The sequence below is a fragment of the Bombus vancouverensis genome, chromosome 9 (assembly GCF_051014615.1).
Source record: "Bombus vancouverensis nearcticus chromosome 9, iyBomVanc1_principal, whole genome shotgun sequence".
NCBI classification, from domain to species: domain Eukaryota; kingdom Metazoa; phylum Arthropoda; class Insecta; order Hymenoptera; family Apidae; genus Bombus; species Bombus vancouverensis.
Window position 1 is genome coordinate 15,561,432 of NC_134919.1, and position 14,384 is coordinate 15,575,815.

The 14,384-nt window shown below is 39.0% G+C and overlaps 2 protein-coding genes across 3 annotated transcripts in view; one reads left to right on the forward strand and one right to left on the reverse strand.

Moving 5' to 3' along the window:
• Positions 1–14,384, reverse strand: part of spri (Src homology 2 domain-containing protein sprint) — a 211,550-nt gene that overhangs the window by 196,346 nt on the left and 820 nt on the right. The window contains exon 1 of one of the 2 annotated variants that reach the window (XM_076621648.1): positions 13,941–14,126. The exons of the other annotated variant lie outside the window; for it this stretch is intronic. The gene's annotated coding sequence lies outside the window, so the exon portion shown is untranslated. Of the gene's footprint in view, positions 1–13,940; positions 14,127–14,384 lie in introns of those variants that run through there. 2 annotated transcript variants of the gene reach the window in all.
• LOC117158792 (uncharacterized) lies at positions 2,209–3,977 on the forward strand. Its single transcript, XM_033338067.2, has 5 exons — positions 2,209–2,380; positions 2,552–2,606; positions 2,799–2,890; positions 3,561–3,675; positions 3,750–3,977. Exons 1-5 carry the CDS (start codon positions 2,330–2,332, stop codon positions 3,842–3,844), a joined length of 408 nt encoding a protein of 135 aa, XP_033193958.2. The 5' UTR covers positions 2,209–2,329; the 3' UTR covers positions 3,845–3,977.

Consider the following 14,384-nt stretch of genomic DNA (forward strand, 5'->3'; position numbering starts at 1 on the left):
CTTCGAGGTTGCATACAGGGAACAAAATAATTTTCCGTAATTATTCGTTCGTACTCGTGTTGGTCTAAAACAGATACCTGGAAGAAGCGTTTCTATGAAATTGCAAGGACACCTCCTCCTCTATCACCAGAGGTTGGTTTACCGACACTTTCGTTGCCTATACTTGCTTTCTCGCAAGTATTTCCGTGCACCAATCAGCTCTGACGAATACAACTGCCGATGTGACTTGTGTATAAACCGAATTTACACCGTTTCACATTGCACGATCACCGCAGATGATTCCTCCACGGTGAAAGTGTAGAATGAAAACCGGAGTATTTACAGTATTTACAGTTCACTGTATCAATATTCCGGATGAACACTTCGAGCGTATTTTTGAACGGGGAATATGACCGTATAAACTGATTGTTAAAAGGTCCATTTGTTGGAACAATATATTACAAATTGCCATTTTTTTATTTAATATTTCTTGTAGATATTTATCGATTTTCACGTAAACTTGTTTATGCCAATTGCACACCTCGAAATTCGGATAAATCAAAATTTCGATTTATTTTCAAAAGTAAGGAATATAATTATTGTTGAAATTACAGTCTACATTAGAACAACCGGCGGAGACGTTGCAAGTCGAACGTTCGAGCTATGATAAAATTAATCCTACGTAAACATGAATTAAAAATCAATTAAAAGCGATTAATAAGAATTATTAATAGGAAATACTTTTTAATACTGTATCACTTCTTTATGTCGAGATAAAATCTTTCATAATCATAATATAATGAACGGAGGATAATGTACCATGTTCTTACTTATCTCTAAACATAGTTGTAAACGCGACAACAAATTAGCTTATGTTTATCTTATCGTTCCCAATGTAAATGCTTCATAATTCTATCAATTCTTTCCAAAGTTACCTTATTTCTACAATATAAAGAATTGAGATATTTCTCTATCTCTTTCCCTCACTCTTCATAGTATAAACAGTGTTTAAATAAAACATTCAAATGAATCTTCGGAATTTTTCTGATTAAAACGCAATCCAATTAGGCCAGCGACCACCTAAGCTGACCACCTTGCTCTTAACAGCGCTACAGATTCCTAGAATAACAATTTCTATTAAACTACGAGTCATCTGTAGCACGCTCTAGTAATATATTTACTAAATATATTTTAATTCAAATAATCACTCCAAATTTTAACTTGCAAAGTTTCACTTATCCGTAGGACAGTATCCTGTGCAAACAAACATCAATGATAATTGTATTCCTTAATTTGGGAAACGTCAATTCCAATTTGTTCGTATTGATTTCCACACTCATCTTGTACAATACGCGTACAAAGTTTGTACGAGCTGGTTGTCCAAAGACGCATTCAACGTGAGTTTATCAGCAAAGAAACACGCGGATTCTCCAACTTGCAAGTTACAACCCTACGACTAATGACTACGCACCGCACGACCGAGACAGCGATGCCACAATAGAAGAAAGGATGCAACTAAAACCAACAAGTGACAGACGTCGTTAGATTCGGCTCTTGGATGGACTTGGATTCAACCAACCGCCTATCGTAACTTCTCTGCTGGGGTGGTCACAAGATAACGACGCCCTAATCCCACACCGACATGGGAGAAACACGACGAAAACGAACCCGCTATACCGATCGCTGGGATGCGCTGTAGCCACGACGGCAGAGGTACAGCAGACGGAAGACGTCTACAAGCTACAACGTCGACCAGCGTAGGGAAGTTACGGACTGTTTCGTCGATGATTCAACGCAACGTAACGACGTACATTCGACGACTAACCTCAAGTGCATTAGACACGCTCGTGGCTAAATTGCCTCGAGCATAGTAGAGATGCAAAAAAATGTGCTGGCTGAAAAAATTAACCAAAACATCTTAACGATGCACAATGTATAAACGAATACAGACACCCACCGTCCAATGGAAGCATCAGAGGAAGCAGATAGACGCCACAAGATTTCAGGATATCGTTAACCACTGACAGGAAGGTGATGCAGGGACACTCCCTACTCCCCAGCCAGAAGCCAGAGATCTACGCCGTGACACGCCGATAAAACACTTTTTCTTTCCTTTTCCCATCCTTCTCCGATTCTCAAAATACAACCCTACATTACGTAAGAATCACTGTCAACAACAATTCTCTATGTTTTTATGCACTTACTATACGGTATAAATAGCAGATCGAAACGCTGACCAGCCAGTCGAAGAAGTTCGTGTCTAGCGGTAGTTCGTGTTCACTTTGCATCTATCGTAACTGTTCTTTCTCTACGGTCACTTTCAGCGTCGATATCTTGAAAAAACGCAAGCATGAGGACTATCGTCGCTGTTTTCTGCGTACTTTACTTCGTATGTTGCGGGGTATGTCTTTGACCGGTTTAAAGTTTCCGTGGCTCGGGCTCGATTACGCTAAACATAGAGAAGAAAGAACGTAGACGATACTGTGAAACTGAATTTCGATAATATCACAGAATCCATCGTTTCTCTAAGCTACGTTCGAAAAGTTAATATTTCTCATTTTCGTAATTTTAGGTTACTGCCAATGAGATGTCCGAGACGTGCTTGAAACAAATGGGTCTTACTATCTGTAAGTAAAAACTCGTTGCAACGTTATAGACATATTTTAATATGTTTTATGGTGCTATACGATTTTATTAATAAATAGAAACCAACGAACTGAGCACTTTTTACACTTGAAAGTAAATACTTTTTATAGGAAAAGAATTAAACGAACCATTCGAAATGAAACTGAATAATAATGAAAATATTGTTTCGATAGTCGACCTAGGAAACTTAATTCGCGACACCAGCCCAGAGGGAATAAGAACACGAGGATGCTTCGAAGGTTGTCTGATGCAAAAGATAGGTCTGGTACGTACAGTCTCTGATTCTACTTAATAAAGTCCAGCATGGAGAACGTTGCTGGAAACGAAGATTGGCATAAAGAGCTATTTCGATAAAATATAGATTCGATAAAACAATACAGCAAAGTGCGACGATGAACGATACAGAACAGTTTCTTCTTTGCTTCTGTGCCATCCCACTAGTCTTCTTTCCAGCAACGCATAGTACTTGGATTCTTAGCAACGAAAAGTATAATAAAAGATTCGAACTGTGAATAACATACAAAATTAATATGCAGTATCCGATATAGTATGACGTAACAATTAATTTATGAACAGTGAATAACTATAACTTAACCAGTTATAGCGCGGAATTTAGTTTTAGAAATCTCTCGTAGGATCAGGCCATGGAGTGGGTAAATTAAGTAATTGATAATAATTAAAAACTGAATATGAAATATGAAGGTGAACAGGATACTTGCGACACAACCTTATGAATCTTTAAAAACCTCGATCCAGAAAATTATCGGTCACTGAAAATTCTATGCTAAAATTATAAAAATACTCTAAATTAATTTTGAATTTTACCTGGCCGCAAATTCTTTACTTAAAATTAATTTCTTCATCTGTCGTAAACGACGCTTTTCGATATACATATTTGCTTACTAACCGTTTCTAAAATGTTCCACTTATTTTAGATGGATGGCAACGTTATTAATCTACGTAAGATCGACGAGCAAATCGACAGAGCATATCCTGACAGTGAGAAGAAGGACATCATTCGTGATACCGTACACCAATGTGCCTATAGTGGTACGTCGATCGAGCAAATTATAGGACGATTTTTCGTACACTTGTTTCACGCGTTTCCATTCTTTCTTGTTTAGCTGCAAACGACGACCAATGCGTGGTTGCCCAAAACTTTGGCAGATGTGGTCTGGATCAACTGAGATTCGCTGAACTCGCTCATCGATTCACATAATCAACAATGGCATAAATGGTCGAGGCTTGCTCTTAAACACAACAAATTCCGGCAATGTAATTCATGTAATTTGTAGCGTAATTCGCTGAATTAATTGTAAATATTATCAATAAAACGAAAAGCATTTAAACGACCACCTCTTTATTCTTGTTCAGACGAATTTTATTTTTATTTGCAAATTGAACAAATGGCAATGACTGGTAACTAACTAATAAATTAATAATTTCATCGAAATTCTCGCGTTGGAGCGAAACAATCATTACAGCGGGATCATTTTTTACTAAAAACGTAGGAGATGCAGTCATTCTCCGCGTAATTAGTACGATAATGCGTAAAAAGAAGAATAAATAATAACAAAAATAACCTACGTCGTGGCAGATCTAGATACACAATATTGAGATATCATTTTTCTATTTTTTCAAGCAATTAAGAGGCAAGCAACACCATTGCCGAGATTAAACCGTGAAAATCACCGGAAAATTATTCAGTCTAATTAATCTCCTATCCCTGCAAGTTTTCCGCTTTAAAGTATAGTTCGAAACTCGAAGATGTGATTCAGATAGCTCGAACGCCAGAAGTTATTAATTAATCGCTCGATCGTTTCACGTTTAATCGATTCAATTATTCCCACTGTTTACAATCTATTTTGCGCACAGACAAGCGATTACGTGATCAGTCGCGGTTAGAAGTACGGACGCCCTCTTTTTTCTCTTCAATCTGGTTTTTGCTCTAATACTGTTTACTGTCAGAGATCTTGAAGGTCGCATACACGGAATAAAATGATTTATCGTAATTATTCGTTCTTACCGGCGTTGGTCTAAAATATATGTGAATTATTTATGAAATATTTATGAATTACGACGTAGTGAATTCCTGGGCTCACCTTTTCTCGTCCTTTTTTGAGAATAAAACGATAATTCGTCTTAACTTTTAAATAATGCAACGTGTAAAATTCTTAGGAAAAATTTTATTGACAACTAACATTGTTCCTTTCACGAATATCACGTTTTGCGCGTAATTGGGACGTTAATTAATTAAACTATTAATAAAAAATCTATCCGTCTATCTCATGTCGTTTAAAAAATATTTGAAAACAAAGCGATAAAACTTCTTTTATCCTGTATTTCACGAAATTCGACGAAGTTTAGGTCTAACAAAAATCAGTGTCGTTCGAGCTGAATTAGGAATTGTCCTTATCACGAGGTTTAATCACGAGATTCACGAGCACAGCAGTTTCAATTGGAAGTTGGCTGGTCAAAGAAGGTCCTGCGAGATGCGAAACTCAAAGCTGGCTGCAAATGTTTGCGCGCGTTGCCCGCAGCCAGCCGGAATACGCGATTCACCATAAATGAAATTACAAAGTCAAATGCAGATTGAGGTAGGCGCGCGTCGGATAAAGCCACTTAATGCAAACGACCGTCGTCAAAACGACTAAACCTTTTGTTTAACACGCGCCGAATTAACTGCGACCAGCGATGACACTCGATCATTCGAATCGTCTACCCCTTTAGCCCACCAGACATTCCTCGCTATAATTTACAACGGAAACACACGTCGAATAATATGACCAATTATCACAGGACGATTCCGTTGCTTGATCGTACTCGAAATAACAACCTGAACAATTTGTGAGAAAAAAGAAGTAGAACTTTAAGAGATAACGTCTCGATTCTCAACGTTTTCGTTATAATAGGATTATATAGTTAGATTTGTGAGAAAAATTGAGAAGGATCATGTTTTTCGCTAGCTTGTATTCCAATAATATAGAATTCTGATCGATTTAACGTTTCCTTGATGATTTCAGTTAGATCGCTCTTCGTATGGAAATAGCAGGTGTCTGAACACCCACGAACGAGAGTGTATATTCTATAAAATAATTCTCTCATATCCAACCCGATCATCGTTCGAAGTTCTAACTAAACCAAAGCTTCAAATTTCAAGTTTCTATTAAAATGGAGAAACTGTAACGAAAAAGCAGACTGAACTGTCTATACGAGATACTAGTACGATAGAAGGAGGTTTCTTCCATTTCGATCAATCTTGCTTAAGACGCGATCCCTTTCTTCGAAATAAGCTGAAAATCAGTTTAGATCCCGTTGAGACACAGTGTTTAGCCCTTAGTCCGCGTCGCACGAAGTGACGGATAACTTTGTTACTATAATTCAATCGACTTGTCTGGCTCTATAAAGGCTTCCAACCATAGAACACACGTACGTGTATACATTGGCTCGTACAAGATATCGTGGTACAAATGCGTATCGTGAAATATAGACGCGTACACACTAGACCGAACGTACACACAAGCTCGAGAACGAGAATGTAGTCGAGAAGAATACAGATGGAAACGATAGCTTGCTTTATAATCGAGTTTACATTCGACGACGACGTCGCGAACGTCGCATACTTATGTCGCGACGCACACGATTGTACAATGATTCCGTGGTGTACGTCGTTGTTCGCCATTGTGCTTTTGTTCCACTCGATCATGATGGTTTACGTTGCGCTTCAACGTGGTCGTTTGTTGGAGAACGAGGCAGTTTAATTGGTCATGAGCACTCGGGACAGCGTACTAATTATTTAACCATTCTAAAAATAACTATTTTCGCAAACTGTTTCCTTCGACCAGGCATCTTCTCGTCTAAATTCAACGTTGCTTCTTGTTTGCACGATTGAGCCGAGTACTTACATCTTTGCAGACGGTATACCTATACAAACATCGAGATACGATTAAACATTACTTTTGCATAATATTATGATTACCTCACCTATAACGTACGCATCGCGATATCACGATAAGCTAAATAATTCTTGAACGTTTTAACTGCCAGAGAAACACGTGGATGATCCACAAGGACCTTCGAATTGCTTCGAACGTCAATGATACGAACCTTGATGGCTCCTCGCAATCCTCAAATTATCGCGATCATCGATCATAGGAATTACGAATACGATGTTTCTAATTGAAAAATAACGATCGTTCGTGATAATCTTACGTGCCAGTAATATTTACTCGATGATGTTTCGTCGCTTGCAAATAATTTTGGATGCCACTGAAACAATGTCGACCATTTTCTGCTCAGATGCAAACAACGACTATCAATGATCCGTAACTTTTAATAATTTTCCAACGCTATTAAAACCTATTGAAACATAGAATTCCATATGAATGGAACTTCACTGTATTTCAATCTACATTTCCTCAACTTCGAGTGTATCTCGCTCGTCTTATTATATTATTGCGCTAAATGTTTTAAAAACTTTCTCTCCAAAGAGTTAAGCGGTTAAACGGGTCTCGAGACTTAACAAAGGAAAAAAAAGGACAAAGAAAAAAGAACGTGGAAAACGATATCGCCAAAAATTCGACCTCCAAATTCCTTTCTCGCCACCGTTATCTTACATCTTTCTCTTCGATTCCACAAATCTCAGCCATCGTGAATCAACGCAAAAAGTTACGAATCCAAGCCAAACCCCCAACCAGAACCATATTACGATAAACTGGCGTAATGTAACGATGATCTAACAACAGGATGGAACTGCAACGAGGAGGAACGTTATCGTTCGCGATATTATCTCTGGCCGACGCGGCGACTCTCGTCGTTATTGCACGAATTGCTCCGATACCACGCGGCCAATCGAACGTTTCCGGAAATGCGGTTAATATAACTGCACGGCGCATGTCCCTGGTCGAAATAGCGCCAGATGATAACCGCGTCCGACCCGGACCCCTGGAATTCCGCTATCCTACGATGAAATTAGCATCGCTGGAATTCCTAGCCGCGGAAGTTATGGGATCGAAGAACCGAGCAAGGGCTCTTTCCATTAAGGCGCCGGCTGCGAATTATTCTCGAATTATCTGACCAAACTACGCCGTTTTATCTCTATTATCGAGACACCGAAGTCTTCGATCGTTCGAAAATTGCAAAATATTCGACACCCTATACCGTAGATGAATTATGTATAGGCTATGTGTAGGCTAGGTCGATTGATTTTTCATTTCATCGTGAATTTATTTTTGAAATTTTAGTCCCGTTTTTCTTCCAAATCGATCGTTCAGTGACATTACACGTTACTCACGTGTGGACGTTTATGCAAATTGAAATGTATAAATATAGCTAGAGACACGAGATACGTTTCGGAAACGAAATATCGTAAAGAGTATGTTAATTTAGATTTCTTCTATATTTTATGTATATGTTGGTGCTTCTCGATCTCCCATAAGCGCATAAACGTCCATAATCCATTTGTACAATAGCTACAAAACGTAGTTTTTTTTTTATGTTCCGATGAATCAATTTCAGAGAAATGTGAAACATAACGAAACGAAATGACGAACGGTATCAGCATTTTACCTTGTGAGTATTTTTAGAAGTAACCGCGGTGGATATGATAAGGGTGATCGAAGGTCGGATAGGTGATGCAGTCGTATTCTATTTAGCAGGATAATTTCGTTCTTGATTGCTTGCGACGATAAAACGATACGCTCGAGTCCTGAAATCAAAGCAAATATCACTGACTCGTTCTTTCGAAATCCACGATCCAAGATATTAAGTCGTAACATACGTACTACAAGTGGCCGATCAAAGTATTAAGATCGAAGCTTAAAAAACTTCGAATCCGCTAGAGCTTATTGGATAATTACTGTGAAACCTATGCCAATTAGTCACAAGATAATATCTGCCACGCGTGTACGCTCGATTTTTCCAAACTATCCGGTCAAAGCACGAGGAAACGAAGGAACGTACGAGTACGAAACGATCGACATAAACTAAACTGTCCAATAGATTTCTGGCTGTAATCGCGAAGGCTCCGTAGCCACCCATAGCGAAATCCCATATTTCGCCCCCACGAAAGAGAGTCCTTTCTATAGCTGTAGGCGCGCTCCAAGAGCCTGATGCGCTAACACGCGCACTACTCGAGCCTCGTACGTTCTATACAACGGGTGCATACCCGGTAAAATGCGCTCACGAACGCACGGTTACCGTGATATATAGAACAGCGTGTAACATGGAGGTATTTCGCCAGGGCACACACCAGACCACCCTATACATTATGCATATATTACGCTGGTACGTGTGCACACGACGCTTCCGTGCATACGCAGCATGATGTACAGGGTGTACCAGGTGTCGCGCTGCATTATTTACTATGAGAGTGAACTACGACGGAGGCGTTGGCGCGTGGTAATGAACTGAAAATAAGAACGCGTCCGAACCGATCCCGGTTACGTATGTAATGGTTCAAGGTTTCGTTCGTTTTGCTCTTATAAAGCGTTCAACCCTTTCGTATCTACGGGCGAGATCTTGCAATTTAAATGGCGTTTGTGCGTCGCTATCTCGCGCGTCGTTTCGTTAAAACCACGTCGATCGATCTCCTACGTTTCATCGGAATGCGAGGCCAAACCGATCGTCGATTCCACTTTTGCTAAATTTGTTAATTTCAGATGGACAGTGCACAGATAGCGACGATCCTGTACGTTTTGTTCGTCGATGTTGCGAATAAACAAATGTTACAACAAACATACAAGTTTGAGAAAAAGACGATCCCGAGAATTCTGAATTCTCCCTAAGACGTTAAATCGCAATTACAAATTCCTCTCAAATTCCAAGCATTCTGTATCCTACCTTGAATCCTAAACCTAATTTCCGCAAACGACTCGCCACTAAAACGTAATTACGAAACACACTACAAAAACTCGAATTTTCTACGCAAGTATCCTGAATTCTATTTTCAGAATTAAACATACGCGAACGATATAATTCGAAAAGAATTCGAATAAAACGTGGATGCACCCATACGAAAACTCGTCTTTTTTAGAAGCGCGGTTTTAATTTCTTCGGAGTTGGCGAGAGAAAAAAAAGGGTTGTTACGAAGCCGGTGGAAAATAATAGATCGCCATAAACGCTCGCCGGGCTCCAACAACGTCCACGGCCCGTACATAGTCTGCGACTAAAACGAAAAACAGAGGGACGTCGAAACGACGCTGAAGATGGACCGAGTTCCCCGAGTGAAAACGGCGACTAATAAACCTAACCGCCATAAAGACGGTGTGTATCCAACGTAGTCAGGGCTCATTGTGAAAACTCGGTCGAGTGGCCCCAGTGCCGCGGAATTTCCACCATAATAATTTGGCCGTGCCACGATTACGAGCGATCGTAAAATTTCGAGACGGTGCACCGGCGAAATTTCGCCAACGCCACGTCGTCGACGACGCGACGTCGACTTTTTGGACCCGACCCCGGCCTCGTGGACAATTTTCCGGCGTCGAAAGCGAAGGAAAACGAAAACTTGCAGCCAACTCTGACGTTACGAGTATAAAGATAAGAGAGTTTCGATGGAATTAATTTTCTTGAATGTTTCTGAACGTAAACATCGACCTTTGTTTCTGTCTACATGATGTTTTAAACAGATAGTCCAAGTGGATTACAGAGCATAAAAAATGAATGACTAACTTGTGAAATATAATTAACTTGCAGCAAGTTGCGCTGTTAAAGATATTAATTTTCGCGAACGCTGAAAATCTGTATATTAATCCGAGATTCTTAACAAACGTTCTTACAAACTTTTCAAAAACATCCAAACTACTCCTGTTGGCAACGTGTCGCATTCTATATCGCTCCGTTTTTTCCCGGCATTTTTACAATTCGCGAATAGTTACACAACCGAGTAACAGGAATTTGCACTCGTAAATTTTGTCTCAACGGAAGTGATTAGATATGCAGAACCTCTTAACTCACTTTTCACGAAGGAAAGTGGTACATTCTAGTTTATATAATATTCCAGACAGGTATTAAACCCAAAATACAATTTATCGGAGAATTTAAATTTCTTTCTAACTTGATCCTGCACCGCGTAAATTTCTCGCACGCTTCTTTAAAAAAAAAAAAAAAAAAAATCAGTGAATCGTAAGAAAAAAGATTGCATGGATACGACAGAAGGAGAAGACGACAAGACGCATTTCACATTTTTTATAGAGTAATTTTCGAGTTCAATCGATTTCATATTCTCAAAATTGCCCTTTCATCTGGATCTTAAAGCTACACGCGTGCTTTTCCATCGTCGTCGAAATTTTCAAATTAATAATTGTACCTTTACCTTGTAATTATCTATTTTCAAGAAACTTACATCTTTGAACCTAACACGTTGCTCTCATTTTCGATCATTGCATATTAGAATTCTCCTGTTTAATCGTAAAGTGACGTTAAAATCAGAAAATAAACAAAAAATGTACTCTACCTCTAATAGCTCTCTCTCGTAATCTTCGTATAATTTCCGATCTGTCGACCATACAGACGAGGAAATACGCACAGTTTCGGCAAGTTACGACGAATCAACCCTGCGCACCAAGGTCTATGCCCTGTCTGTGTCTCTCTGAATCGATTTTAGGCGCGTGGTCCACCATAGGCGTATACACCCCATGCACAAAGCGATGGGAGGCGAGCCACCGTCTGCACTCGGCCGCGAGTCGTATAAATTTTTCCGAAATGACGCGCGATTAACCGCGATTCACCTGCATCTCGATAATGGGCCGACTAATCGAGTGGAAAACTGCGCGAACGCGATCTCATGGGCAACTAAGCGATCACAGGAAGTAGGTGGTAGATCGTAGAAATGGAAAGAGAAGTCGAGAGAGAAGGAACGATGTTCCATGAGTTCGACTTTATAAATCGACCGAGAGAATTGTGTACGAAGAGCGAAAATACGTAACAGAGAGATGAAAAGAATTAGTTGGTACTAATTAGCTCGATGAAATAATTTGTGAATTGTTACCATTATTATTATCATCGTTATTATTTATAATCGATTCTAGAGATTCGTTTTATTAGACCTCACGCTGTATTAGTGGTAGATAGTGTGAGTGAAAAGAAAAACGTGAACTTTCCGACAACAATAGTGCAATTGTGCCTGCGAATACGTTATCACTAGCTACACACGTTATACGACTGATAAGAGAGATAGTTGGTAGTAGATGTCAACGAACCAGGTAGGTGGGATAAGATTTATCTTATCCAGATGTGTGCCTACTGGTGTTGATCTCCATTCGACCATTTGTCTCCTCGTTCTGTACATTTTTCAAGTAAATTATTTATATAGATGTCTAATGTGTAGCACTTTACACGTTACCAAGCACCAATGAGTTAATTATACTTTGAAGACAAGATGGTAGAAACTTCAAGTTGCGAACACAACGTAGAACAAGAGTGAAAATATAAACTTACAATTTAAAATTGAAATTTAAATTCTAATTTGAATCTGAAATAAATTACTTGGGATAAAATCTAGTATGTCGTTAAATTATGTTTGTTACATCCGTCGAATCGTTATAATATTACTTTCGCTGCTAATGACGCATTTTGATGAAACAATATCGAGAAAAGCAAAAAAAGCAATGAACAGTGTGGTGGAATAAATATTCTGTTGGAATAAAATAGTTTCGATGAGAAAAATGTGCAACGAATACAACGGAATGGTCGTATTTTAGTAGCAGCGAATATGATATCTTATCACAAGTCAAAATTCCACTATTTCTTATTACTATTACAGGAATACTTTAACCCATAGGTACAATATACATATACAATATACATATATGGCGATATCTACCAATCCGCAATGCGCTCTTCCACTTCTTTCTCTCCCACCAATGTGTATAAATACAACACACACGTTAGCCCATAATCGAGAAACTCGAGAGAATACGAGGAAACAACCCCCTGTATCTCAACGCTCGTACATCGAAGTTATTTCCAATTTTTTCTATTCACCCCGTTTCTCGATGCTATCCATATTAATTTTTATTTCTCGATGTTGTATATAGCCGTATATGTTCTTCAGCTTAACAGAGTATGTTATTCCGGTTACAAAGAAATAAAACAGTAGAGAAACGTTCTTTGATCGTAAATTTGGACGTATAACCCGAATATCAATCAGGCGAATATTTAGAAACAACAGGATCTTCATATTTTCGCTGATACGGTTTCAAGATCCGCGTTAACGGAGCAGGGCAAACGCGCGCAGAGGGCGGAACGCGTAATGGCGACGTATCGTGAAACGATGAAACACGATTATAAGAGTAAGTGGTCGTATAACCAAGGTTTTAGTCGCCGTTTCGAAATATCGGGTCGTTCTTCGTGGAAATGCTCCCATAGTTGCGTTCGAAGAGGCACCCCGCAACACCCTAGACCATCCAATTCGCTATTAGCACTTTTCGCGATAGTTCTTGAAGCTTTACGTTCATACGTGATATTTTACGACTAAATATTCTAGTCGATTTCCAAGGATGAAAATGTAAAATGTTTCGAAGGTTTAAGTACATGGATATGCTTGCAATAAAAGTGACAGATATTAAAGCACCTTCGTTCATCCATATGAATATCAAAACATTGGTTCACTTTTTTAACACCCTGTATAAAGGTCTAAATGTACTAGTAGTATCGGAAGAGTTAACTCGAGACATGTATCGAATTATTGAAATCGAGCTTATAGTGGTGCGCAGCGTGCCTACGTTTTCCTACACAGAACGCGAAAGCCAAGGGACGTTCGATCGTTGAAGTTGAAACGCGCCAAATGCGTGAAACTCGCGTAGGTTCTAATATTTTTGCGCCACCCACGCGCAAAAACGGGTTTCCGCGGAGTACGAACACCAGGCCATTCACTTTTACGATGTTAGAACCGGAGATTATCGACATTGTTAATTACATCGATGTCTATTTTGTGATTTTCTATTAGGTAGAGGCGCTATCGAGGTTTCAAGGTCGACCGATTTTTCTCTCCCTTTTTCGTATCTAGGATTCCATTACGTAATCATTGATTACCAAGAATTGAGAATTTAATATCGAGTTAAAAATGTCGTAATTGAAGTGGTAATTCGATATCATGCCATGTTATTAGACACCGTGTATACGTTAGTCTACGCAACGAATAAATGTATATTTCTAAATAAATCCTTAAAGATGAATTGCTCTTAATAGAAAGTATCTCAAATAGCAAATCGTGAACGACACGTGCCTTTAGAAGTCGTTAGCAAATTGTCATTTCAAGTTTAGATCGAGACAAAAAAATGAAAGTAACAAACACGTTCAGGAAACTCGTAACAAACCTGATTCGTTTCCCGCTGGATCGCCTCCTTTTCAAGATGAATGCACCACATTGATTGACTCGTTTAAATAATCCACTCATTTACGTGCTCATTTGTACGCAAATGCGTTTAAACCGTACTATCCAACTTCCTTTTCGAAACGAACGACTACCGCGACATCACAGTCACGTGACTGCTTTTCAATATTTCTCATTGTTATCCAAAATTATCGAGAATATTCTTCTTTTCGATATGGAAACATATTTGTATAATATAAAGAAAAATAACACGCGTAACGTAAAACGAATATAAATATTTTAAGTTCGAAGTATCAATGATATGTATCACGGATGTGTCACGTATGCCATAAAAAGATCACGCTTTAACTGTCAGACGACTGATTCTTCATATTCTATGGCGGCGCAGCGAAACGAGCATCAGGAAAAGATAGGTACTCTCTTGCGA